Below are 26,714 nucleotides of genomic sequence, written 5' to 3'. Positions count from 1 at the left end.
CCAACATGCTAACCACTAGGCAATCATGTGGCCCCGGGTTTGGGGTTAGGTTAGGTTAATTAAATTATAAGAAATTCGCCCACATTGTCGTTGTTCAAGTAATTTCTCACCACATGGTGTTAGCCTATGGACATGGCTGCTATAAGGTAACATACTAACTTTGCTAATCTAATGTACTACAAGGTAGTCCCGGCGTCATACTGAAACAAAACTGCAGAACTACAGTAAATGATTTTAAGGATGTGTTCAGGGGCCTGCTGTGAGCGTGGGGAACATTACGTTCTCTTGTGACATCTGCAACGTCCTGAATAAGGAGGAGCATCCTCTGGAGCAGGGGTGTACATTACGTCGATCGCAAGCTACCGGTAGATTGTCAAGGTAGTTTGGGTCGATGGCGTAGATAGTTGTCATATGACATCAGTTCCCTTCCTGATCCGCGCTTGCTGCCCCGCAGCATTTCAAGCGACACACGAAGATGCAACTTTCATCTTTATTATTGTAATGATGGATGAACTAACTCTGCTCTAAGATGTCTATATCTATAACAAAAGCTATCTGTTCACTTGTAGCGGCTAGCTACGTAGAAAAAAAGTGTATTGTTGACTGGCTTTGCTTGCCGTCATGAACTCTACTACAGAAATCAGTGTTTACTACACGTTGGCTTCTTAAACTATTATTTCATGATGACATTAAAAATGTGCCCATTGGTGAAACCTTTTCAATATGTTGCCTTGACTTGGGCTGCATTGTCTTTTGCATCATCATTTTACATTCTTGTATATGCTAATGTTTGCTAGCAAATGCTAACTGGATGTAATACATGAAGTGTGTGTCCTAATGAACTTTACATAGCTAATGTGACTGACATATTAGCAGTACTCACTCACTAGTACACAACTATTTAGGACTTATGTGGAATGATCTTTATTTCCATATTGAAGTGAATTATGATAGCAACTATTTTGATGACCTGGAAACTTTGAACATGTGAATGTGAAATACTAATCATGAATATGTACAATAGAATTTCACAGTTTACTGCTTACATTTTGTATATGTTATATAGAAAGAGGTAGATCATTTGGACTTGGACTTGCATGCTGAGAAAGTGCATGCACTCCTGATATACATGTCTAACCTACATAGATGTCTACTCCATCCATTTTCTGTGCCACTTCTCCTCACTAGGGTCGCGGGGGTATGCTGGAGCCCATCTCAGCTGACTTCGGGCGAGAGGCGGGGTACACCCTGGACTAGTCGCCAGCCAATGGCAGGGCACATATAGACAAACAATCATTCACACTCACAGTCATACCCATGGACAATTTTTAGAGTCGCCAATTAACCTCACTTGCATGTTTTTGGGATGTGGGAGGAAACCGGAGTACCCGGAGAAAACCCACACGCACACGGGGAGAACATGCAAACTCCACACAGAAATGCCCAAGGGAGAATCGTACCCAGGTCTTCCCGATCTCCAGACTGTGACTGTGTGGCCAACGTGCTAACCACTAGACCCCTAAATACCTACTTTTTAAAAAATTATTATTGTAAATATGTAGCTACACTTTCTATATATATAGTAATAGGTAGATCTTTGGGACTTGGTCATTTTAAAAGTAGCTCGCAGGATAAAAAAGTGTGAGCACCCCTGCTCTAGAGAGTTGAAGTGAAAGGAAAAGAGGTTAAATCAGGCAGCAGGATGCTTTGATGAATGATCTCCAAGAGATTGTTTTTTGTATCTTTTCAGGTTACGTTCAATTACAGGTGGGCTTCGTGTTAACGACATGGCATTGGCAGAAGCTACTCCTCGAGGGAATGGGGCTTTTGGCAGACCCCACGCTTATGTAAGGGGTGCACGCCAGACTTAAAGGAAAACTGCATTTATTTTGGAATTTTGCCCATCATTCATAATCCTTATGTGAAACGAACACGTATTTCTTTTCCTTTTCTGTGCTTTAGAACAACAGAAAACTAGTATGAGCCAGCTAACAATGCACGTCATGGGCGGTACCTATTTTGATGCTGAAGCCCTAACAAACAACCCTCAAAAAAGCACCACCAGTTCCATTTCAAGATGGACGAACTACGAGCAAGGATTACAGCTCAAAGTGAGATCAGGGAATGCTGTGTCCTCACTTTCACAGAAACCTGGCTGACGGAGGATATCCCGGACTCGGCGATCCAGTTGGAATCATTTGCTGCTTACCGGGGAGATCGGACTTTAGCATCTGGTAAACACAGAGGTGGCGGCGTCTGTGTTTACGTAAACAAACGGTGGTGCACAGACGTACAGACGATGGAAAAGCACTGCTCGCAGGACATTGAGCTGCTGATGGTGAAATGCAGACCTTTTTATTTGCCTCGTGAGTTTAGCGCTGTGTATTTAACTGCTGTTTACATCCCACCACAAGCTAACACCGCTAACGCACTAGGCCTCCTGCATGACATCATTGATAAACACGAGACCAAACACCCAGACACTGTATTCATTATATCTGGCGATTTCAACCACTGTAACCTCAGGACTGTCCTCCCCAAATATTACCAGCATGTGAGCTTTCCCACAAGGGAAAATAACATCCTGGACCAAGTCTACAGCAACATGAAAGGTGCTTTGAAGGCTGTTCCAAGACCCCACTTTGGAAAGGCCGACCACATCTCTATATTCCTTTATCCAACATACAGACAACTTCTTAAACAAGCTCCCCCTGTAAGTACAGCAGTTAAAGTGTGTAATGAAGAAACTGATCAAGTACTTCAGGACTGCTTTGGCTGCACAAACTGGGATGTGTTTAAAACTGCAGCGGGGAGGGAAGATTGTACTGTTGATTTGGATGAATATGCTTCTGCTGTTACTGGCTACATTAGCACATGCATAGAGACTGTTACCACCACCAAGTATTACAGAAAATACCCTAACCAAAAACAGTGGATGAACTGTGATGTAAGGGCTAAGCTACGTGCTCGTTCAACTGCATTTGTCATGGGCACCGCTGATGACTACAAAAAGGCCAGATATGACCTGAGGAGGTCCATACGAGAGGCCAAAAGCCAGTACAGACAGAAGCTGGAGGGCTACTATTCCACCTCAGACCCTCGGCGCATGTGGGCGGGGCTCCAGCACATCACAGACTACCGACAGCAGAGTAGCGTACCCACGTCCAGCCAAACCACACTTCCTGATGAGCTGAACGAGTTCTATGCCCGCTTTGACTCCCAAACTCCTGATGAGCAGAGAGGGTGGCTGGACTTGGGGAGCACACAGGACTCACCTCTCATGGTGACATCAGCTGATGTGCGCAGGGTTCTAAACAAAACAAACCCACGAAAAGCAGCAGGCACAGACAACATCTCAGGACGTGCACTTCGGGTTTGCTCATCAGAGCTAGCTGATGTGCTTGCTGACATATTTAACCTGTCGCTTGCACAAGCATCTGTACCGACCTGCTTTAAGTCCACCACCATAGTGCCCGTACCCAAGAAGAGCAACGTGACCTGCTTGAATGACTATCGCCCTATAGCACTCACTCCTATTGTTATGAAGTGCTTTGAAAGATTAGTCATGACCCACATCAAAAAGAGCATCCTGGCGGCAACTGTAGACCCTCTACAGTTTGCATATCGCCAGAACCGATCCACGGATGATGCAGTCAACACTGCCATCCACACAGCCCTTTCTCACCTACAGGGACAGGACACATATGTCACAATGCTATTTATAGACTATAGCTCTGCTTTTAATACAGTCAGCCCCCACAAACTCACAAATAAGCTCCTCACACTTGTCCTGTCTCCCTCCCTCTGTAACTGGGTGTTTAACTTTCTCACAGGCAGGCCCCAGTCAGTCAGAGTCCACAATCGCACATCCAGCTCAAGAATTGTGAGCACTGGGACCCCACAGGGGTGTGTGCTGAGTCCGCTCCTCTACACGCTCTTCACCTACGATTGCGTGGCCTCCCAGAACAACACCAGCATCATTAAATTTGCGGATGAAACTACAGTCATCGGACTGATCACTGGTGGTGTTGAAACATCATACAGAAGAGAGGTGGCGGACCTCATAGCTTGGTGTCGTGATAACAATCTCCTTCTCAATACAGATAAGACTAAAGAGATGATCATCGACCCAAGAACAAGGGAAAAGGAGCCGCATAGACCCCTGTTTATTGGTGAGACTGAGGTGGAGAGGGTGAAAACCTTCAAGTTCCTTGGCACACACATCAGCGAGGACCTCACCTGGTCTCACAACACCCAACAAATTCTGAAGAAGTCCCAAAGGAGACTGTACTTCCTGAGAAGACTGAGGAAATTTGGCATGTCCACCATAATCCTGAGTTGCTCCTACAGATGCACTATGGAAAGTGTCCTTACCGCCTCCATCACTGTTTGGTACGGTAACTGTACAACACGTGATAGGAAGGCACTCCAGCGGGTGATCAAGACCTCACAGAACATTGTTGGGGCAGCCCTCCCCTCACTGCAAGACATTTATAAAACTAGAGTCCTACGAAGAACACACAACCTCATCAAGGACAGCACACATCCACAACACTCATTATTCACACTCCTACCGTCAGGCAGACGCTACAGGAGTTTGAAGTCCAGGACCACAAGGCTGGCAAACAGCTTTTACCCACAGGCCATCAGGCTTCTCAACGAAGCACTCACACACGCAACACAAGCACACACTCATAGCACTTTATTTATTTATTTGTATTATTTATTTGTATTAATGTCTCTTCTGTTTTGTTGCTTAATTTATTGGTATATATGTTTATGTGTTTATGTTTCTTATGTTCTTATTCTTTCTTGTGTTTTCTTTCTTTTCTTGGGAGAATGAACAGAATAAGATTTTCATTGCATAGTATAACTGCTGTTTTACCATGCACATGACAATAAAACTCTCTTGAATCTCTTGAATCTTGATTTCTGTAACTGACCTGTGTATTAACCAAGCTACACTGATATTGTTATTGTAGCAGCTAACACAAAAATCTATGTTTATTTGGCGGAGTAACACGACGCCTCAAGCCACTGCAATGGGACGGATGGAAGAGTGGATACCACTCGCTCTAAATTTTGCTACAAAGACTCAACAAGATGGTTGTTCGCGGTCAACATTTTTTACCTGAGGACCGGAGCACAAGTCTCGTGCTGGGAGACAGCCATCCCAGTGAGAGCGGACACTGGAAGAGTCGTCGCTGTTTGTATGCAGCTGTTGGTGAAGGAAGTCGAAATAAGACCCCCCCATGACGTGCATTGTTCGCTGGCTCATTTTCTCTCCTTAGAACGCACAGTAAAAGGAAAGAAATATGTGTTCATGTTTCACATAAGGATTTTGGATGATGGGCAAAATTCCCCCAAAAAGTACACCTTTCTTTTAAAGGAAAAGCCCATCCATCATCCACAGTCCTTATGTGAGACATACATGGAATGTGACAAACCTATCCCGCCTATAGACTTTCAAAAAGAGCCTGCAAAAGTTACAGCGACATTGGGCCTCATTCATGAAACGTTCTTACGCACAAATGTGTTCTTAAAGCCTTCTTACGGAGATTTTTGGCATTCACGAAACATGTTCTTAACTCACAGTTCTTAGATCTAAGAACAAATTCCACGAACGCTCAGGAGGACTCTTACGCACAATCAAAGCTTGCACTTTAAATGCGCAATCGCCCTCATGATGGATTTTGCAACCTGATCCCAAAAAAAGTAGTGCAAATAAAATATCCCAACAATTATTTATCATCAAAAAAACTAAAATATACTCCATGGATAAATATATATTCAAATCCCAATTCATTCATCCATTTCCCTACCTCAATCGCAAACGGTATCACTCAATTAATATCCAAATAATCTCAGATTCGCAACAAGATTCTGAATGTTGTTGCAAGTTTCCCTGGAGGTACACACGACTCCTACATTTTCCGAAATTCCTCCGTTGGAATGCACCTGAGTCATGGCGCAGCATGTGACGGATGGTTAATCGGTGCGGAAAATGTTAATTTCTTGCCTTTTGCATGTTGTTATGTGGCCATTAACTTATTTTACAGGTGATCGAGGCTATGCCCTGGCACCTTGGCTCATGACACCATTGAATAATCCGTAGACCCCACAAGAACAAATGTACAACCAAAAGCACAAACGTACACGCTCCTGCGCACCATCGGTGTACTCAAGGGACGCTGGATGTGTTTGGACACTGCAGGTGGAAGGCTGCTCTACAAACAAGAAAAGGTACAGTAGGTTTTGTAGTATTTAATATTAGGTTTTAGTTTAATTATGCTTTGGAATGGCAAAAAAATAAGAGGCAAACATTCTGATTCTTTGTGAAGGCTCTCATTAATCCAGGAATTCTCCATTGTAAATATGTTTTATTTGGTCAACTGGATAAATCATTGATTCTCTGTTGTTGCAGGTGTGCAGGATCATAATGGCCTGCTTGCATAACATCGCAATGAAACGTGGTGTGCCTATTGTGCACGTAGCACCCCCAGATAACGACATGCGCCCCCAGCCACGTCTTGAGCCAGAGCACGGGGCTGCTGAATTAATTAGGCAGCGTCTAATCAAATGTAACCACAGAAAAAATACATTGTCACACACAAACTATGTATTTTGACTTTATTTTTCCATCATGATTGTGTAAATATTTTCTAGAGTTTCCGAAATGGTTTGGTTTCTGATTGATGGCCCACCTCCCGTTTCCTCCAGATCCCTCCGGTGCAGTCCAATCTTTTTTTTTAGTCTATTTTAAGTCAAACCACTTCTTTTTAACCTCTGCGGTTGCACGTTTCTCCGTGGAAACGGCATTTATGTTTCCTGCAATGGTGCTCCATGCCGACTCTTTTTGGATGGCCTGGTGACCGGTGGATACACGTGAAAATAAGGTGGTCTTGTGTTGGCTCACTCCTTGTAAAAGCATCTCTATTTCAGTACAATTGAAGTTTTTCTTCTGTTTGTTGTCCAGCTGCTCCTCAGTCTTGCCCTTGCACGTTGCCATCTCCGCCTCCAGCTGCCTGTTGCGCACGGCACACTTGTTACCTTATATAGGAAATAATAGGCGGTGACCTATGCAAATTAGGCCTCACATGCACGTGCATTGCAGTTGGCATTCATCAACCTAAGAACAGCGGTGCGAACGATTATCCCTACTTAAGAACGTGTCGTGAATGTGGCGCAGTTTCCAACCCGCGCCTTCTTAAGTACACTTCTTAAGAAGACTTTTAAGAAGATGTTCGGAAATGAGGCCCATTGTTATTATTATTGTTATTATCATTGTTATGCCCAAGAACTACGCCACTTGTGACACCTCTCCACTAGCCGGCTAGTGACTAACTTCGCCGCACACTCGTTCACAATGCTTGGGGCCACTGGCGAAAGGCAGCGCTACATGTTGGAGCTGCCTCCACTGCTGCCATGCTTGTTAGCTTTTCCAAGGTAAAAAAACAAACGCTCCATTCTATGTTGCTGTCTCCATTCTATGTTGTTCTGCGCCCACGAACAAAGCTCTACTAATGTTTCACATGACCAAAATACGGCAAAATATACTGTAAGTATTAGATGTTATGTGCATGTTACTACATGCTCGCAGCATGGATATAAAACCATAAAACTTGTTGGAGGTTGGAGGTTTTAATAGTGGGCTTCTGAGGCGGAATAGGTGTGTCCCATTAATTAGCTGACTCTTTTTTGCTGTTTTTGTATCTGTAGCATGCACAGAAAAGAGAAAGGCGTGCCTTCATAAGGTTTGTGGATGATGGGCAAAATTCCCCAAAAAGTGCACTTTTCTTTTAAGGAATTTAGCAAAACATGTTGTGAAAGAGCAACTGTTAAAGAACCTCGGGTCTAGTTGACATCTTATTTGATGCCGTTTGAGTTTCCAGAAAGATTTATTCTACAATATAATTACCCCCTCTTGGGGTTCCCAAAAGCCCCAAAAGTTGCATGCTTGGTCCAGGCCGCTCAGCTGCTGCAACCACCATGAAGGGTAAAGATGATATCTTTGAACAAGTGAAAGGATGTGCTCCTATGAAATGGACAGTAATAACTAAGCACTGTAGTGCTCTCATTATTGACACTCTCCCTCCCTTGCAAAGCCCCTTCCAGCGTACCATTTTTATTCGATTTAATATTTGTTTGACTGTGTTTTATATGCTCTTCATGTGTTCTGTGTACAGAGGGACTTATTTAGTTATCTTTTAGGTATGAGTTTCCACTTGCACCAAAACTTAGCTTAGGTCACCAGCGTAGGAAGAGAACTTGTACGGAGACCGAGGACCTTCTGTGTTTATTTTTTTTATGGCGTTGCTCTTTTCTGTATTTGTACGCCTTCAGCAGAAAAATCTCCGTTAGTTCCACGTCTTTTACTCGTCTTTGTCTCTCTCGTCCCGTTCTTCTTCTCATCCCCACCTGGACATCCAGCGTTTATTGTCGCCATTCAGTTCCTTTCCATGTGAAAAAATTGCTTTTCCTGACAGGAAGATACATTTGTCTTCCACTATATGGACGGTCGAAATAACTTTTTCCCAAATGTTTCCCCGCAAAAATACCCCGATCAGGTATTTGTGCAACATTGGCTCAAATGTCTTCTGTGGGGCTTTTCTTGGACATAGTCGACGTCCTCGCCTCTTAAATCCTCTCCATGGTCCCATCTGTTTGTCTCCCAGACAGACGCCGGAGCAGAAGCCCAGCCTGAAGACATATGGACGTCGCTTTTGCTTCACTGCTTCAATAACGGTGCTTTAAATGACACCCAAACTGTCCAAGAACTTTCACCAAGATTTCCGTCATGTAAAGGTCGCCCAGATATTACAGAACTGATTTCTAAGGACATCGTCACAGTAATATGTGTTTTTGGGCACCGAAGGTGATAAACGCCTATCATCTACTGCCCTTGATGGCTCCACTTTTGAGAGAAGAATCACTTTTCAAGTTGGCCCCAATTGCAAGAGCAGCCTGGGGGGGGGGGGGGGGGGGCTAATATGATTTAGCCCAGAATTCCTAAAATGTGTCGACCACTTTGTAAAACAAAAAAAAATACACATCTTAAAAGTATCTATCCATCACTGAGCTACATCTAAATACACTTTTTAACATTATTCGAGCCCTCTATGAAAGGAAATAAAACCCCTAAAACATTCCTGTTGTCACCTTTACATTCCTATTACCCAATATAGTAGATATGATAAGAGAAAATAAGACATAGAAAACTTGTTTACAACATTCTGAATACACTTTTTTAATCAGAGAGCCCCGGAGAGATGAAATGACACCCCAAAAGTAACGTTTACACCCCATTACCCAATATAGTAGACATCATAAGACAAGACACAACAGACATAGACATAGAAAACCTGTTTACAACCTTTAAAATGTGCTACGGACGTGGGAGCTGTAAGTTCGATAATGCAGTTTTTATTGAGTGAATATGCTAACCTACCATGATGTTAGCTATGCTAGTGTTGCTAGCGTTTGTGTCCTCCTCAAGATTCAAGAGATTCAAGAGATTCAAGAGAGTTTTATTGTCATGTGCATAGTACAACAGCAGTTATACCATGCAATGAAAATCTTATTCTGTTCATTCTCCCAAGAAAAGAAAGAAAACAAATGAAAGAATAAGAACATAAGAAACATAAACACATAAACATATATACCAATAAATTAAGCAACAACAACAGAAGAGACATTAATACAAATAAATAATACAAATAAATAAATAAATAAAGTGCTATGAGTGTGTGCGTGTGTTGCGTGCGGCGTGTGCGAGTGCTTCGTTGAGGAGCCTGATGGCCTGTGGGTAAAAGCTGTTTGCCAGCCTTGTGGTCCTGGACTTCAAACTCCTGTAGCGTCTGCCTGACGGTAGGAGTGTGAATAATGAGTGTTGTGGATGTGTGCTGTCCTTGATGAGGTTGTGTGTTCTGCGTAGGACTCTAGATTTATAAATGTCTTGCAGTGAGGGGAGGGCTGCCCCAACAATGTTCTGTGAGGTCTTGATCACCCGCTGGAGTGCCTTCCTATCACGTGTTGTACAGTTACCGTACCAAACAGTGATGGAGGCGGTAAGGACACTTTCGATGGTGCATCTGTAGAAGCAACTCAGGATTGTGGTGGACATGCCAAATTTCCTCAGTCTTCTCAGGAAGTACAGTCTCCTTTGGGACTTCTTCAGAATTTGTTGGGTGTTGTGAGACCAGGTGAGGTCCTCGCTGATGTGTGTGCCAAGGAACTTGAAGGTTTTCACCCTCTCCACCTCAGTCTCATCAATAAACAGGGGTCTATGCGGCTCCTTTTCCCTTGTTCTTGGGTCGATGATCATCTCTTTAGTCTTATCTGTATTGAGAAGGAGATTGTTATCACGACACCAAGCTATGAGGTCCGCCACCTCTCTTCTGTATGATGTTTCAACACCACCAGTGATCAGTCCGATGACTGTAGTGTCATCTGCAAATTTAATGATGCTGGTGTTGTTCTGGGAGGCCACGCAATCGTAGGTGAAGAGCGTGTAGAGGAGTGGACTCAGCACACACCCCTGTGGGGTCCCAGTGCTCACAATTCTTGAGCTGGATGTGCGGTTGTGGACTCTGACTGACTGGGGCCTGCCTGTGAGAAAGTTAAACACCCAGTTACTAGGGGACTCCTGTCCCACTCCTTCATGTTACTGCGTTGTGTGTGTGATATATGGCATCTATTACGTTGGATAACTGCAGAGTACATCCCTAGCCCTATCCCGGTTTTTGAATCATGTGAATTAATACATCACGCTGCTTCCTGTGCGAATAAGGTCTATTAGTAATTTTAAAAATATGCATATTTAAGCACGTTATGTATTTTTTGTCTAAATTCAGCATTTTCAAGCATTAAAATGGCTTAATAAAGTGAAACACAAATGGTATTCAGAAGATACATTCAGAGACATTATGATGATGATATGATGTAGTATAGTACACTGGTCACTAGGTGTCAGTAATGTTACTGTAATGTTGGGTGAGACACACAAGCACCAGACTTATTACAGTTTTGAATGATCTCACAACAGGCACAATAATCCCTAACACTGGATACTCTGAACCCCCAAAGTCACTTCCTGTGTCCCCCCCCCACTCAGCTCCCCTAGCACTGGGAACATATTTACAGCAACACACACGAGCACAAGTCTTATTTATGTTGTATTGTCTCTTATTTTGACTACTATATTGGGTAATAGGGGTGTGAAGGTGACAATAGGGGTGTTATTTCATTTCTAGAGGACTCTAACAATGTTGAAACTCATTTTTAGAAGGTTGTAAACAAGTTTCCTTTGTCTTTTTTTCTATTATTATGTCTACTATATTGGGTGATAGGAGTGTAAAGGTGACTGTAGAGGTGTTATTTCATGTCCAGCGAGCTTGAATAATGTTAGAAAGCGTATTTAGAAGGTTGTAAAGTTTTCTATGTCTTTCCATTCCGTTCCATTTTCCTCCGCTTATCTGTGTCGCGGGGGCAGCAGTCTCAGTAGGGAAGCCCAGACTTCCCGGTCCCCGACCACCTCCTCCAGCTCCACCGGGAGGACACCAAGGCGTTCCCAGGCCAGCTGTGAGACATAATCCCTCCAGCGTGTCCTGGGTCTTCCCCGGGGCCTTCTCCCGGCTGGGCATGCCCGAAACACCTCACCAGGGAGGCGTCCGGACTAGATGCCCGAGCCACCTCAGCTGGCTCCTCTCGATGTGAAGGAGCAGCGACTCTACTCTGAGCTCCTCCCGGATAACCGAGCTCCTCACCCTATCTCTTAGGGTGAGTCCCGCTACCCTACGAAGAAAACTCATTTCAGCCGCTTGTATCCGCGATCTCGTTCTTTCGGTCACCACCCAAAGCTCATGATAGATCGAACGGTAAATTGAGAGCTTTGCCTTCCGGCTCAGCTCTCTCTTCACCACGATGGTCCGGTACAGCGACCGCATTACTGCAGACGCTGCGCCGATCCGCCTATCGACCTCACACTCCAACCTTCCCTGACTCGTGAACAAGACCCCGAGATACTTGAACTCCTCCACCTGGGGCAGGACCTCATTCCCAACCTGGAGGGAGAAACCCACCCTTTTCCGACTGAGAACCATGGCCTCAGATTTGGAGGTGCTGAGTCTCATCCCAGAAGCTTCACACTCAGATGCAAACCGTCCCAGTAAACGCTGCAGGTCAGAGCGCAATGAGGCCATCATGACCACATCATCTGCTAATAGCAGAGATGAGATCCGAGTGCCCCCAAACTGGACTCCCTCGACACCTTGGCTGCGCCTAGAAATTCTGTCCATGAAAATTATAAACAGAATCGGTGACAAAGGGCAGCCTTGGCGGAGGCCAACGTTCACCGGAAACAGGCTTGACTTACTGCTGGCAATGCCAACCAGGCTCCTGCTCCGGTTGTACAAGGACTGAATGGCACATAGTAGCGCGCCACCAATCCCATACTCCCGGAGCACCCCCCACAGGACACCGCGAGGGACAGGGTCGAATGCCTTTTCCAGGTCCACAAAGCACATGTAGACCGGTTGGGCAAACTCCCAAGTACCCTCCAGGACCCTTGCAAGGGTGTAGAGCTGGTCCAGTGTTCCGGGACCAGGACGAAAACCACATTGCACCTCTTGTCGCCGAGGTTCGGTTAACGGTCGTACCCTTCTCTCCAGCATCCTGGAATAGACTTTCCCAGGGAGGCTGAGGAGTATGATCCCCCTATAGTTGGAACACACCCTCCGGTCACCCTTCTTGAAAAGGGGGACCACCACCCCAGTGTGCCAATCCAGAGGTACAGTTCCCCACTTCCACGCAATGTTGAAGAGACGTGTCAGCCAAGACAGTCCCGCAACATCCAGAGCCTTGAGTTTTCTATCTTATTTTTTGTTATTATGTCTACTATATTGGGTTGAAGTAGTGTAAAGGTGACTACACTAAGTCCCCTACTAACGAACATCCGACGTGCGAACACTCGTAGATACGAACACAAGCCGACTGGTCTATTTTTTCATGTGTTTTGCCTTATAAGCCCATAATTATTTACTGTATATTTAAGGCCATATTTCACATGCTTGACCAGTAGAGGGCACTGCGACACTGCTAATGGGACCAACAGGCGATTAAGACCAGTGGGAGGAGACTGAAGAAAAGCAAAATTTTAGCTGTACATGCAACCCCGCACAGCATGTGATTAAAGTTGATGAAGAGTTAATAGGCCTGCTTATAATTCTACACCACCCACGGAACACTACCTCTTTTGGAAGAGTCTAACGACGATGATTTGTCCTTTTTTCAATATCTCCGCCTCCTCCTCAACCACCAACGACGTATGCCCGACCACTCCTCTTCAAAGGTAAATAACATTTATCATTACGTATTATTATATCATTTTTATTATTGTTTTTTTCATTAATTATCATTGTTTAATATTACTACTGCATCCAAACTCATATTTACATACATACACATATACTGTATATGTATACACGTACATGTAGTACCTATATCATTGCTAATATTACCTTTTCCCCTACTTAAGAACAATTTCACTTAAGAACGGTCGTCTGGAACCAATTGTGTTCGTTAGTTGAGGACTGAGTGTATAGGGGTGTTATTTCATGTCTAGAGGGCTCTTATAATGTTAAAAGTTGTATTTAGAAGGTTGTAAACACGTTTTGTATGCTGTAACTATAACCACAATATTTCATTTATATATAAGGAATCCTACTTTGTGGAAATTAACTTATCACGGTCGGGTCTGGAACCAATTAACCGCCATAAACAAGGGGCGTGCATCAAGTACAGACTAGCGTTTTTAAGAGACACACCATAAACGTTTCCAAGTTTATATATGGGTCATTGTTTTTTTTTTGTGTGTTTTATTCCATTTTTTAAACAAGAGGCCCCGAGTGTCCGTCACAAGAAAAGCTGCCACTTAAAGTGACCCACTTTGGACTGTCTCCAGTTAGGATATTTTTAGGTCTGCTGTTGAACTCCCCCCTCCTGTCGATTTTGGAATGGTTGCAAGTAAAACGAATAAAGAGGTTGCTCTCAAGCAAAGGGTTGTTTTCGAAATCATGGGAAAAACAAGCATTGATGTTTGTGTGGTGAGAAAGGTAGCGCATTTGAACAATTAAATGTAACTTTAAGAATGAATAACGCTAGAGGCCAAGCTGAAATGTTGTCAGTCTTTCTTACATTGGCTGTGCTCGCTTCCGCCGTCAAGGCTGCGTTACCCAGGCAACCTTTCAAGCGTCGCGGTCATCAAAGGGCGGCATTAAAAGAAGCGAGCGTGCGCTAGCGTCCTTTGCTGGTTCACGGCGATAAAAGTGCCGTTGCCATGACCAAGTGCTCATTCCAAAGGTCAACAATTCAATGACCGCACACGCAGCCTTTCATTCCTCCCTGCTGCCTCGTCTTCACTGCCGTTATTATTCTCAGCTCGTTATTAATTACAACAACTGTCACGGTCAAGACGTGTTAGCGTGTGGAGCAAATGTTGCACTTAAATCTTGATAAAGCTTTTTCTCTTTCCATTTTGACTCCCTTGGAGTCAAGCATCCACGCTAGTGTACAATGTGTGCATGTCGAACGTCTGGAGGCACTGTCACCATCTGGCTTAACTGAAAACCGGAAAGAACAAACGGTGACTGTAAGAAAAAGGTCACCGTGATAAAGCTAACTAAAGAACAAAATACAATAATCACTCATTTATGGCAGTTAATTGGTTCCAGATCGACTGTGATAAGTGAATTTTCACAAAGTATGATTCCTTATTTAAAATTAAATATTTTGGTAGTTGAAGCATTAAGTGTCTGGCCGGTGTGCCTTTAAGAGCTCAAAGCAGGCTGCTACCGTAATGCTGTAGACGAGTACAGACAGCGACGTGCAGTTACTGTCCTGCGAACAGTAAGTGTTAAACGGGTCATTTGTTTAGTATATAGGATATCTCCTGTGGCTCGGATTGGGTATAGACTAGGCTTGGCCTTATTAGAGCTTCTTGTGAGTACTTTAAACTGCTGGTGAACAGAGCAATAAGGTTCACTTCAGGGTTAGGCCTAGGTTAGCCTCAAAGGTTTCCTAAATCTCAACATCATCACCTTTAGGTGTTAAATAACAGTAACTTCTCAGGGTGGATGGAGTTCAACAGCTGATTTAAAAGCTAAGACCCTAGGACCTTGCTGTCTACGTCCCAGCTCGCAAGGCTATGACAGATGAACCCCGGGTGTCAAGCGTGGGAACGGTATGCGCGCACCTAAAAAAGCCTTTGCACAGGCTCTAGGGAAAGGTCCACGTCCCCCACCACCACCCTCCTCACCCAATTTTTTTAATATCCCAACTTCTCCCAAGTCCTCCTAAGCAATGGAAAGGGGAAAATATACGGCAGGTGAAAAATGTAACTGAAAGCCGCAGCTCCAATCCCGCATGCAGGCAGTTCAGGATATTGGTCGTCTGGTTGTTGACCTGAAGATGACAACAACCTTCAGCAGCACCCTGAATGACCAAGCAGCCCTCTTCAGGGACAGCACTGCTTGCTCCACATGGAGACGGGCCCAGAAAAGTTGGCCTAAACAAAGCTCATCTTCGTACCACCCAGTTGGCTAGCCGCAGTCAACGGGCATGTTCCCAAGTGGTAGAACAACTTCAAAGCGTAGTGGCTCCGCACCTGCCCCTAAAAGCTCAACTGGATTCTTGCATGCTGGAACATCAGAACCATGCTAGATACCACCGAGAGCAACCGTCTTCAAAGGCGTTCTGCCTTAATTTTGCTCCCCCGCCTGTACATCGACATTGCTGCCCTCAGCGAAGTCTGCTACCCAGAAACAGGCAGACTCACAAGAGCAAGGCGCAGGCTACACCCTCTACTGCTCAGGCAAGCCCCAGAGGGGATGACGCTTTTCAGGTGTGCGCTTCATGATCAAGAACACCATAGTCTCAAAACTGGAGAGCTTACCATCAGGTCACTCTGACTGCATAATCTCCATGCGCCTACCATTGAAAAAGAAGCAGTTTGTTACTCTCTTCAGCATGTATGCTCCGACCCTTCAAGCGAACCCTGTAGACAAAGACAAATTCTACACAGACCTGTGCAATCTAGTTCAGAACACCCCTGCAGATAATCAGGTTGTTATTTTTGATGACTTCAGTACCAAGTGGGCCGAGATTCAGAACCCTGGAAAGGAGTTGTTGGGGAAACATGGCATTGGTAACTGCAACAACAACGTCCGTCTTTTGCTGGAATTATGTGCAGAGCTGCAGCTTACAGTCACCGGCACCACTTTCCAGCAGAAAAATAGTCTCAAGACAACCTGGATGCATCCTCAGTCCAAACACTGGCACATCTTAGACCAGGGGTCACCAACGTTTTTCCTTGTGAGAGCTACTTTTACAAAATGAAAATGGCCAAGAGCTACTCATTTTTGTAACATTTATTTTCAGATCTTATTTTAAACCCAAACAAAGCGAATATGCTTGTTTTACCAGAACGTGAACAAAATGCTTCAAGCCCTTCAGGCCGAGACGAGGAGGCCCCCTCAAGAGGAAGCTCCTGGTCTGCGGCCTGAAGTCAGCTGAAGTGCGAGCTTACTTCCAATCTAGCCTTCAGTCAAAGTTGGAAGATTACAACTCCGTCACAGATCCCTGTCCTGAAAACCGCCATCATGCGGAAGAAGACTTTCTCCACAAAGAGGAACAACTGCTGGAGAAGAAGAGCTCTGCCCACCTTGCACAACCATTGTGCCCTGTGAAGAAATCTGCCTTCCGTTCTGCATGCAGCAACCTCCAGCGCAAGCTGTGAATCATCCAGAATGAGCGGTGGACCAATCTTGTAGAGAAAACACAGCGCTGCGCCAACACTGGTTATTACAGGGGCTTCTATGAAGCTTTGAAGGCAGTTTATGGCCCCTCGCGCCCAGTGGTTAGCCCCCTGCATAGTACAGACGCCCAGGCGCTCCTCATAGATAAAGTGTCCATCCTGAACTGCTGGGTAGAACACTTCCAGACCTTCTTCAGTGCCAACCGCTCCGTTGACGAATCTGAGATCCAGCAGATCCCTCAACAGCCTGTGAAAGAAGAGCTGGATGAAGCACCGAGCCTCGATGAGGTCATAAAAGCCACAAACCAGATGAATTGTGGCAAGGCTGAGGGTGTCGATGGCACCCCACCAGAAATTTGGAAGTACGGCGCAGCAAACTTCACAACCTCTTCCTATGCTGCTGGAAGCACGAAAAGCTACCGCAAGATCTCTGAGAGGCTGTTGTCATCACCCTGTACAAGAACAAAGGGGAAAAGTCTGACGGCTCAAAGTACTGGGGTATAACTATTCTCTTCACCGCAGGCAAAATTCTAGCAAGAGTTCTCAACAGACTGGTACCTGCTGTGGCAGAACTCCACCTCCCAGAGTGCCTGCGTGGCTTCAGAGCAAACAGGGGCACCACCGACATGGTCTTGGTGCTCAGGCAGCTCCAAGAAAAATGCCATGAACAGAACAAGGGTTTATATGCCCCTTTATATGCACCTTTCGTAGACCTTTTAATACTGTAAGCAGAAAAGACTTATGGCAGATCCTGAAGCATGTTGGCTGTCCCCCAGAGTTCCTCAGCATGGTCTTGCAGTTGCATGAAGATCAGTGTGACCCGGTCAGAAACAGCAACGACCTCATGGAACCTTTCCGAATCATCAACAGGGAGAAGCAAGGCTGTCTCCTCGGACCACCTCTATTCACTATCTTCTTCAGCATGATGCTTCAACGAGCCACAGAAGACCTCGGTGACAAAGATGGGATCTACATTTAGTATCATACTGATGGCATCCTCTTCAATTTACGACGCCTACAAGTTCACACCAAGACCAGAGACCAACTGATTCGGGAGTTACTCTTTGCCGCCAATGCCGCCCTCGTAACCCATACAGAGACTACCCTGCAATGTGTAACATCTTGCTTTGCAGAGGCATCCCAGCTTCTTCGAAGTCAGCCTGAAGAAGACAGAGGTTCTCCACCAGCCCGCCCCCAAGGAAGTGTACTGCCCACCCCACATTACAATTGGCGAGACAGAACTGAAGGCAGTCCAACAGTTCACCTGCTTGGGGTGCACCATCTCCTCTGATGCAAGAATCGACAAAGAGATGGACAACACACTGGCAAAGGGAAGCAGTGCTTTTGACAGACTCCAGTCATGTCAGGAACAACAACCACCTGAAGAAAGCCACAAAGAGCAGTGGTACTAACCACCCTCCTATATGACTCTGAGTCATGCGTCACTTATAGACTACCTACGACTCCTGGAACCAACGGTGTCTTCGCTCCATCCTCAACATCCACCGAAGTGACTGTGTCACTAACGTCGAAGTGCTTCAACAAGCGGGGATCACCAGTAGTGGTTGACCGATTATCGGCCGGGCCAAGCGGATTATCGAGGCCCATCGGTATCGGACTTTATTTTAATCCGACAAGCCGATATCAAGAAATCAATTTAAAACTGGGTTATTTTGGCTCAGATGCAGCCGCGCATCTCTCTCTCTTGCCGGCTGCGACTTCCGTCTCCAGCATTGCTCCACCCACGACGCCATCTGATTGGTTAAGCAAGCCACAGCACGCGTTAGTGGCAGAGCCACAGCACGCGTTAGTGGCAGAGCCACTGAAGCGGACCCTGTCCTCACACACATACATGGCTGGGAGGGAAGTTTTCTTGGGTGCAGAACGTCCTGAGAGCAAACACACATGTCAAGGTAAACACAGGAAACGCTCTCTAAATTGTAATAAACATCCCAGTGCTCTAACGTTACAGTGAACAGCAGAAGTAAGTAAGAGCAGAGTAAACATTAGCGGCAGCTCTACTAGCTCATTAGTACCTTCCAACATGTCTGTGAATTCCATGAAAGAAGGCAAACAGTCTGTGATAGTAAAAGCATGTGTGTGATTGAGAGAGAACACGTAGAAAACTTTTATTGGAGGGAAGCTTGCCAAGATGAATGCGGGTTAGCATACCATAACATTAGTGAGAGCCGGTCAGGCTCTAAAGTCACAGCAGACTATGTATAGTGTTCCCTTGTTTATTGCGGGGGGATAGGTTCCCAAATAGCCTGCAATAAGTGAAAGCCGCAAAGTAACCAACTTTATTTCTTTGCAATTAATATACTGTATATGTTTTAAGGGGGGCCGCACGGTGGTCTAGTGGTTAGCATGTTGGCCAACACAAGAACAGCGTGGAGATCGGGGAGACCTGGGTAGATTTGTGGGAACACAAGCCGGTCCCTGGGTCAAAAAAGGTTGGGCACCACTGATGTAGACCATTGTCAATCCCCTTCGTGCAGGACTGCCTGTTTCCTGTTGTATGATCATACATGCTGAATGAAGGCAGAAGTTACGCGGCTGTAGGGTGCCTGGAAAACTGTAAAAGAATCTTTGGTTCCTGGAGGATGACGAGGAGGAATACATTTTACCAAGGATACAAAAACGCTACAGCCTAACGGCGCCAGGACAAGCCACGATCAGAGGAGTGAAATATTCGTGAGTCACTTCATTTCTTGTGTCCAGTCTCGTGGGTCGATAATTAAAATTCAACCGAAATTTGAGTATGCCCAGGATTTTCCAGTACTCCTTATGCGCACAAGCAGCGGTCAAAAAGATCTCAATTTACGAACTGAGCACTCTGTTGGCTCTCCTCATATGTAAATGAGGCCATTCCTTGATGAATCAGCAGAGTGGGGTGAGGGATGTTCATATGTACTGTAAATGAGGCCATCACCAGAGGACTCAGCGGGGAAAAACAAGCAAAAACAGGAACATAAAAACAGAATGGAAAGATACAAATAAGTGAATAAACGCAACAAAAAAAGGTACAAATAAGTGGTAATAAAGGTACAAATAAGTGAATGGAAAATAAGGGAGCAAGTGATTGAAACTCATTTGACCAATTGTAGTATATTTGCGAAATGGTGTAAGTTCACACATCCGTAGAAACCACCAATAGCAGCTTGTTTTCAAATGAAAGGTAATTCCTTCCGTGCTGCGGTGAATAAGAACCTCAGTGCACATCGCCTACCACTTCAGTGACCTCAAGAATTCTGTTGTACAAACCACCTGTCCAAGGAACCAAGATGCAGAGAAGAGTCGCCACTCAATAGGCGTTAGAAATGATCCTGAGCGAAACAAGCCCTTTTGACTCGGATGGAGAAGACATAAACCTTCAGCCGAGTTCGGACTGTGTGTCGTGTGTCAGGTTAGTTTCCCAAACACGCTACATACTTTTCCTGACTATCTTTTATTTAGGAAGACATTCCTTGTATCATATTCAGAACGTAACTCCCGAGAGGGACCACTGTACTAGAATTATCATTAGCATCTATGCATGCGTTTATGATATCGTTTGACTTTCCGTTCCCATCATTTGAATTTGTTCACACTGCAGATGAAGAGACTGCTCATCTGCCAAATAAGAGAGCTCGGTTGGGGACTGCGCCGACAGCGACGGTGAAAGATGGCACAGAAGAACAGCTGGGGACGCGTCTTCATTTCACTCCAATAGAACCATATACCGCATACGGAGAGCCAACGGCTAAGGCCATGAGAAGTGTCGAGAGTCGCCTTCAGAGCTTCCTCTATTACATCACTCTTGATATGCTTCGTAACATTCAAGAATGGACTTTTCAACATGCACGGAAAACGGAGCTGGTGGATTGGTTCATGGCAATCCCTGAACTAATGGCATTTATTGCTGTCGTCATCTTGTGGGGGGTGATGAAGCTTCCATCACTCCGCGATAGCTGGTCAACGAAAATGGGAAATCCGCGGATCATTGAAATTATGTCCCGACATCATGCGACACCTTCGCTTTGATGACCGATTCACGCGCAGTGAGCGAGCAGAGACGGATACGTTTGCTTCATTTCCGCTGTCGGAATCGTTTGTCACCAACTGCATCAAATCCTACAGCCCTGGTCGACACATCACCATTGGGGTTGGTTGGGTTGGAGCTAGCGCTACAGTTAGGCCAACTCTTACGTTGCTGCGAAGAAGGCACGCAAGTTAGAACTGCTTCCACAATCTCCCACACCTAGCCCTTTTCCCAGGGCTCGGTGTCAGGTCAGTGATCAATGCAAGGACAATCTCCACACTGCTGACCGTGGTAAATATACTGTACATACAGTTGATGCTGAAATGCCATGTTTGTGTTTTGTTCTCTTACTTGTATTTTTTGGACTATTTTGTATTATTTTTATAACAAAAGTACAAATCCATGGAAACAAATCACAGTTGTTCTCTTGTAAAGTCCTCATGTCAACCCTCCTCTTCAAATCTCCGCAAGTACAGAAAAAAAATGTGTGTTGATCTCCTAACATGGCAAAGTGATAATGCAACACAAGTTTCCTTCAAGTGGCTCAGCATGTCCATTCTTGTGGTGTGCTAGTAAGTGCCTTGTTCACAGAACAAAAGCGTCTGTTTGAGCTAACAATAGGGGATTAGCATAAAGCAATCAGGTCGAAAAGACCTTCCCTTGACCTGGAATGGGCCTTCTAGTGTTAAACAAGAGACAAATGCGACAAAATGTTCGTGCCTGTCTGAGAAAAGTATATCAAGTGTATGGTGAGGGGTTTTAAAGCCTTAAAACATACAGTATAATCATTGTCCAAAAATATATCTGGCTACTTGGCAGATTTCACTTATTGCGGGCTGTTTTGGGAACCTCCCGTGATAAATGGGGGAACACTGTGTATGTGTGTGTGTGTGTATACAGTATATATATATATATATATATATATTATATTGTAGAATATTCCATAATAATGATAATAATAGTGCACACAGTGTTAATAATCATTTGGAGACGAACGCAGCGTTTTTCTGATTCTTCCTCATCAAAAAGGGATGAGCGTTTTCCCCAATGCTTTCATTTTTACGCGGTCTTCCCAGCAGAGCTTAAAGTAAATCCTCCCTCCGCTGTTAGAGGCGGGCGGGAGGGGATTTTCTTATCTGCCCCCCGGGACGTAGGCTCATTTCCACACGGGTGCACGTACTGTACGTGTGCACGTTGCGTGCGTGTCAATTGCACCAGACAACATTTGGAGCCTGATCATCGGATGAAGCTCGTTAAACGGTCCCTTCATTGTTTGCGACATTGCTAATGCTCCGACTGAAAATGCACCAATTACAACATGAGGACATTGTAATCTAACACTTGTAATCTAACCAGGAAAAGATATACATGAGGGAAAATAACATCATTTTAGTACCATAAAGTTGAAATATTCAAGAAAAAAATTATTTTTTAAAGTCGTATTTCATCAAGAAAAAAGTCGTCAAGAAACAAAAATTTGGCAAATTAGGTTGCGGAAAAAGAATAAACTAAAAAAAAAAATATTCAGAGAGAAACATACTCTAACGAAAGAAAAGTTGCAATTTTACGAGAATAAACTCATAATATTCTGAGTAAAAATAACATTTTACTATCATAAAGTTGAAATATTAAAAAAGACATTTCTTTAAAAGCCATTTTTGTAGCATAGAGAAAAATCAACAGTAATTTGACTATATTTTTTTACTAATTTTACTATCATGTCAAAATATTAAGAGCAAAAAAGTTGGAATTTTACGAGAAAAACGTAACATTCTGAGGAAAAATAACACCATTTTAGTAGTATAAAATGAAAATATTAAAGAAAAATGATGTTTTTTTGTTGTAATATTATGAGAAACAGGCAAAAACAACAAATGAAGTTGTAAAATTTGGAAAATTAGGTTTCGGAAAAAGTTCTAACGAGAATAAAATCAAAATATGAAGAGAAAAAAGTCGGATTCTAACAAAAGAAAAGTCGCATGTCATTTTAGTCGCATAAAGTTGAAACATTAAACAAAAAAGATGTTATTATTTAAAAGTTGCAATATTATGAGAAACAAGCAAAAGAGCTGATGAAGTAACATCTGGAATATTGGGTTGTAGAAAAAGTTCAGATGTTACGAGTCAAAAAATTAAGAGAGAAAACTTGTATTCTAACTAGAAAAACATAAGATACTGAGGAAATACGACATTTTAGTGGCATACAGTTGAAATATTGAAGAAAAAAATATATTTTTTATTAAGTGGTAATATATATGGTTAATTCATGTCGTCATTCGTCCTGTTTGCATGCGCTAAACCTGAACATGTCCTTTTTGTTGTTGTTGTTTTTTTTTAATCTCTGCATTCTCAGCCTCACATTGCACGGAGATGGGAAGTGCCGACTTTGAATGAGCCGCCGGGGAACGTCTGCACGTGGTTTAAACAGGGCGATAATTCCAAATGATGTTTTTGTTTGTTTGTTTGTTGGTATGTGCTAACACCAGATAGGATGCTCACCAGTCTGTTTTATATTTTTTGTAAAAACAAAAACAAAAAAAAATTATTATTTTTTGTATAAGAAAAAAAACAAGCAAAACAAAACCTACATACCTATAAAATACAGTCAAACCTGTCTTAGCGGCCACCTTTATAGAACGGCCACCTGCCTATAGCAGCCACTGAAAAATCCCCTGCAGCAAATGTACATGTTATAGACCCTGTGTATAGCAGTCACCTGTCTAACGCGGCCAGCGGCCACCCATTTTGTCTCCCTTGGTCAATATCTGACCGCATATAGCGGCCAAATTACCGACTCAAGTTGAAGCTTCATGCACGAAAAAGTTTTGTTTTTCAATCAATGAAGCCGTCGTGTGTAGACTTTAATTACTGAGTCCTAGCTCAGTCACAATCATTCACAAGATCCACACAAACTGTCAGTTGTTCCACATAAAAAGCCGTCTTCTTTTGAGCGTGCTATTTCCTGGTCAAACATGTAACTTTAAGAGCATTTGCACCAAAACATTACCGCAAAGTAGGCTGGGAACAGGACGTGCTCCCAGCGACGCTACAATAAATAAAAACATACGCTAGCGTGCATGCGGCAGCGGGAGCAAAACTGAGTTGGGTCCTGGTGTGAGACAATGTGCACTGGTCAATACTGTAATGCCGCTTGTTGTGGGGAAGGAGAGACTCACGTCGCCGATGCACTTTAATGGCTTTATTAACAGCGGAGAACACTGCAGGACTTTACATCCACGCCAACATAAACACACTTCCCAACTCTCTCCAAACTCACAGCTAGCACTGAGCCTAGCTCTCCTGCTCGGGACACCCACCGTCACTTCCTGATGAACTAAAGCTGTAATGACACTCTGCCGTGTAAAAAGTAAAATATTAAAAACAAGCGTAAGACATTACTAGCACAGCTTTGTTCTGTGGGTCGTGGATAATAACAAGCCTAGTAGATTCAAGATTCAAGAGTTTTATTGTTATATGCATAGTAAAACGGACAGTTATACTAAGCAATGAAATTCTTATTCTGTTCATTCTCCCAAGAAAAGAAAGAAAACACAAGAAAAAGAATAACATCAGTAGTGCTGTGTACAACTTTTATCCACAGTCCCACAGTGCCCTCTACTGGTCAACATTATTATTATTATTATTTCCTTTTTTTTTCCTCTAATGGTCAACATTCAAACTGGACGTCAACCTGTCTATAGAGGCCACCTGTCTATAGCGGCCACTTTTGCAGACTCCCTCTAGTGGCCGCTATGGACAAGTTTGACTGTATGTTAAAATTATATATACAACATTGTCTATTTTAAAATATTTAAATATTTTTTTTATTTTATGTGTACAGTAAATAGTACTAAAGCAAAAACAAAACCTACACACCTATAAAATATGATGAAATAATATATACAAAATTGTATATTTTAAAATAACAATAAAAATATTCAATAAAATATATATATTTTTTTATTTATGTGTAAATAGTACTAAAGCAAAAACAAAACCTACACACCTATAAAATATGATAAAATAATATACACAAAATACTATATTTTAAAATAATATTTAAAATATTCTAAGTTATTTTAAAATAGCTAAAATATTCCAAAAATACTGTATGTACTTTTTAAATTTTATGTGTAAAAAGAACTAAAGCAAACACCAAACCTATAAAACATGTTAAAACGATGTATACAAAATCCTATATTTGAAAATAATATTTTAAATATCCCAAAATATTTTAAAATAAAAAGAAGCAAAAGCAAGACCTGCTTACCTATAAAATGTGTAAAAATATTATATACCAAATAATATATTTGAAAATAACATTTATAATGTTCAAAAATATTTTAAAATAATGACTCTAAATTGTCCCAAAATATGAGTGTGGTTCAAAGCTCACTGGTGGAGGGACTCTGAGTTTTGAGTCAGTTTTACATTTTTTATTTTATATGGAAAAAAAAAAAAAACTACCTACCTATAAAATATGTTTAAATAATACGTACAAAACAGTATATTTTAAAGTAACATTTAAAGTATTCAAAACTATTTGAAAATATCTTTTGTTTTATGTGTAAAAAAAAAGCAAAAAGAAAACCTACCTACCTATAAAATATGTTAAAATAATATATACTAAATAGTATATTTTAAATAATATTTACAATATTCTAAAATATTTTCAAATCTAAATTATTGTAAGATAATATATACAGACTGATATATAATTTCTAAATAGTCATTTTTATATTACCTTTTTATTAATATGATATGTAATATTAATAATTTTTCATTATGATTTCAAATGTTAAACTGTACTGTACCTTAAAATGTATTTGCTTTGCAGTATTTATGTATGTTTGCATGGTTTTGACTGCTGCGATGTGTTCAGGGGCAGCTCAGAACTCAGAGCGTTGTTATGTCTCTCCGCTCTCCATCAGGAGGCGTGTGCATCGCTCAGTCCCTGAAGATCCCTCGCGAGCCCAAACCCGGCGAGTTCGACAAGATAGTCCTGCGTCTGCTGGAGACGCCCAGCGCCCGCGCCGTCATCACGTTCGCCAACGAGGACGACATCCGGTACGCTAACAGTTGATCCTCGAGTCCCATCTGGAGACAAAGTGGCGCTCGTTGCAGCATTACTCAACGCCTTCTCAAAATGAAGTGATGAGAGGCCACCACGTTGGTGTCTCACCTGTGTCTTACTGCATTAGTGTCTTACCTGTGTCTTACTGCTTTGGTGTCTCACTTGTGTCTTACTGCATTAGTGTCTTACCTGTGTCTTACTGCTTTGGTGTCTCACCTGTGTCTTACTGCATTAGTGTCTTACCCATGTTTTACTGCTTTGGTGTCTTACATGTGTCTTACTGCTTTGGTGTCTCACTGCTTTGGTGTCTCGCCTGTGTCTTACTGCATTAGTGTCTTACCTGTGTATCACTGCTTTGGTGTCTTATCTGTGTCTTACTGCATTAGTGTCTTACCTGTGTATCACTGCTTTGGTGTCTTATCTGTGTCTTACTGCATTAGTGTCTTACCTGTGTCTTACTGCTTTGGTGTCTTACTGCATTGGTGTCTTACCTGTGTCTTACTGCTTTGGTGTCTTACCTGTGTATTACTGCATTGGTGTCTTACCTGTGTGTTACTGCTTTGGTGTCTTACCTGTGTCTTACTGCATTGGTGTCTTACCTGTGTCTTACTGCATCGGTGTCTCACCTGTGTCTTACTGCATTAGTGTCTTACCTGTGTCTTACTGCATTGGTGTCTCACCTATGTCTTACTGCTTTGCCATCTTACCTGTGTCTGACTGCTTTGGTGTCTTACCTGTGTCTTACTGCATTGGTGTCTCACCTGTCTTACTGCATTGGTGTCTTACCTGTGTCTTACTGCATTGGTGTC

At 43.2% G+C, this 26,714-nt stretch overlaps 2 protein-coding genes across 3 annotated transcripts in view; both read left to right on the top strand.

Moving 5' to 3' along the window:
* LOC129181034 (metabotropic glutamate receptor 8-like) overlaps positions 1-26,714 on the top strand; it is a 90,828-nt gene that overhangs the window by 41,811 nt on the left and 22,303 nt on the right. Inside the window, exons 1-2 of one of the 2 annotated variants that reach the window (XM_054775653.1) lie at positions 9,734-23,300; positions 25,763-25,898. In XM_054775653.1, coding sequence (XP_054631628.1) covers positions 23,222-23,300; positions 25,763-25,898 — 215 coding nt within the window. In that variant the 5' untranslated portion in view covers positions 9,734-23,221. Of the gene's footprint in view, positions 1-9,733; positions 23,301-25,762; positions 25,899-26,714 lie in introns of those variants that run through there. The other variant, XM_054775652.1, reaches the window with a different exon arrangement.
* Positions 1,264-8,964, top strand: LOC129181035 (uncharacterized). The gene is made up of 2 exons (XM_054775654.1): positions 1,264-1,847; positions 1,963-8,964. The coding sequence occupies exon 2, from the start codon at positions 2,078-2,080 to the stop codon at positions 4,841-4,843; it is 2,766 nt and encodes a 921-aa protein (XP_054631629.1). The 5' UTR covers positions 1,264-1,847; positions 1,963-2,077; the 3' UTR covers positions 4,844-8,964.

This window comes from Dunckerocampus dactyliophorus, chromosome 5 (assembly GCF_027744805.1).
Source record: "Dunckerocampus dactyliophorus isolate RoL2022-P2 chromosome 5, RoL_Ddac_1.1, whole genome shotgun sequence".
NCBI classification, from domain to species: domain Eukaryota; kingdom Metazoa; phylum Chordata; class Actinopteri; order Syngnathiformes; family Syngnathidae; genus Dunckerocampus; species Dunckerocampus dactyliophorus.
The sequence above is the reverse complement of the archived record's forward strand: the minus strand, read 5'-3'. Positions and strand labels throughout refer to the sequence as shown.

Coding starts and splice junctions, on each gene's coding strand:
- LOC129181035 (XM_054775654.1), top strand. CDS start 2,078: ATGGACGAACTACGAGCAAGGATTACAGCTCAAAGTGAGATCAGGGAA.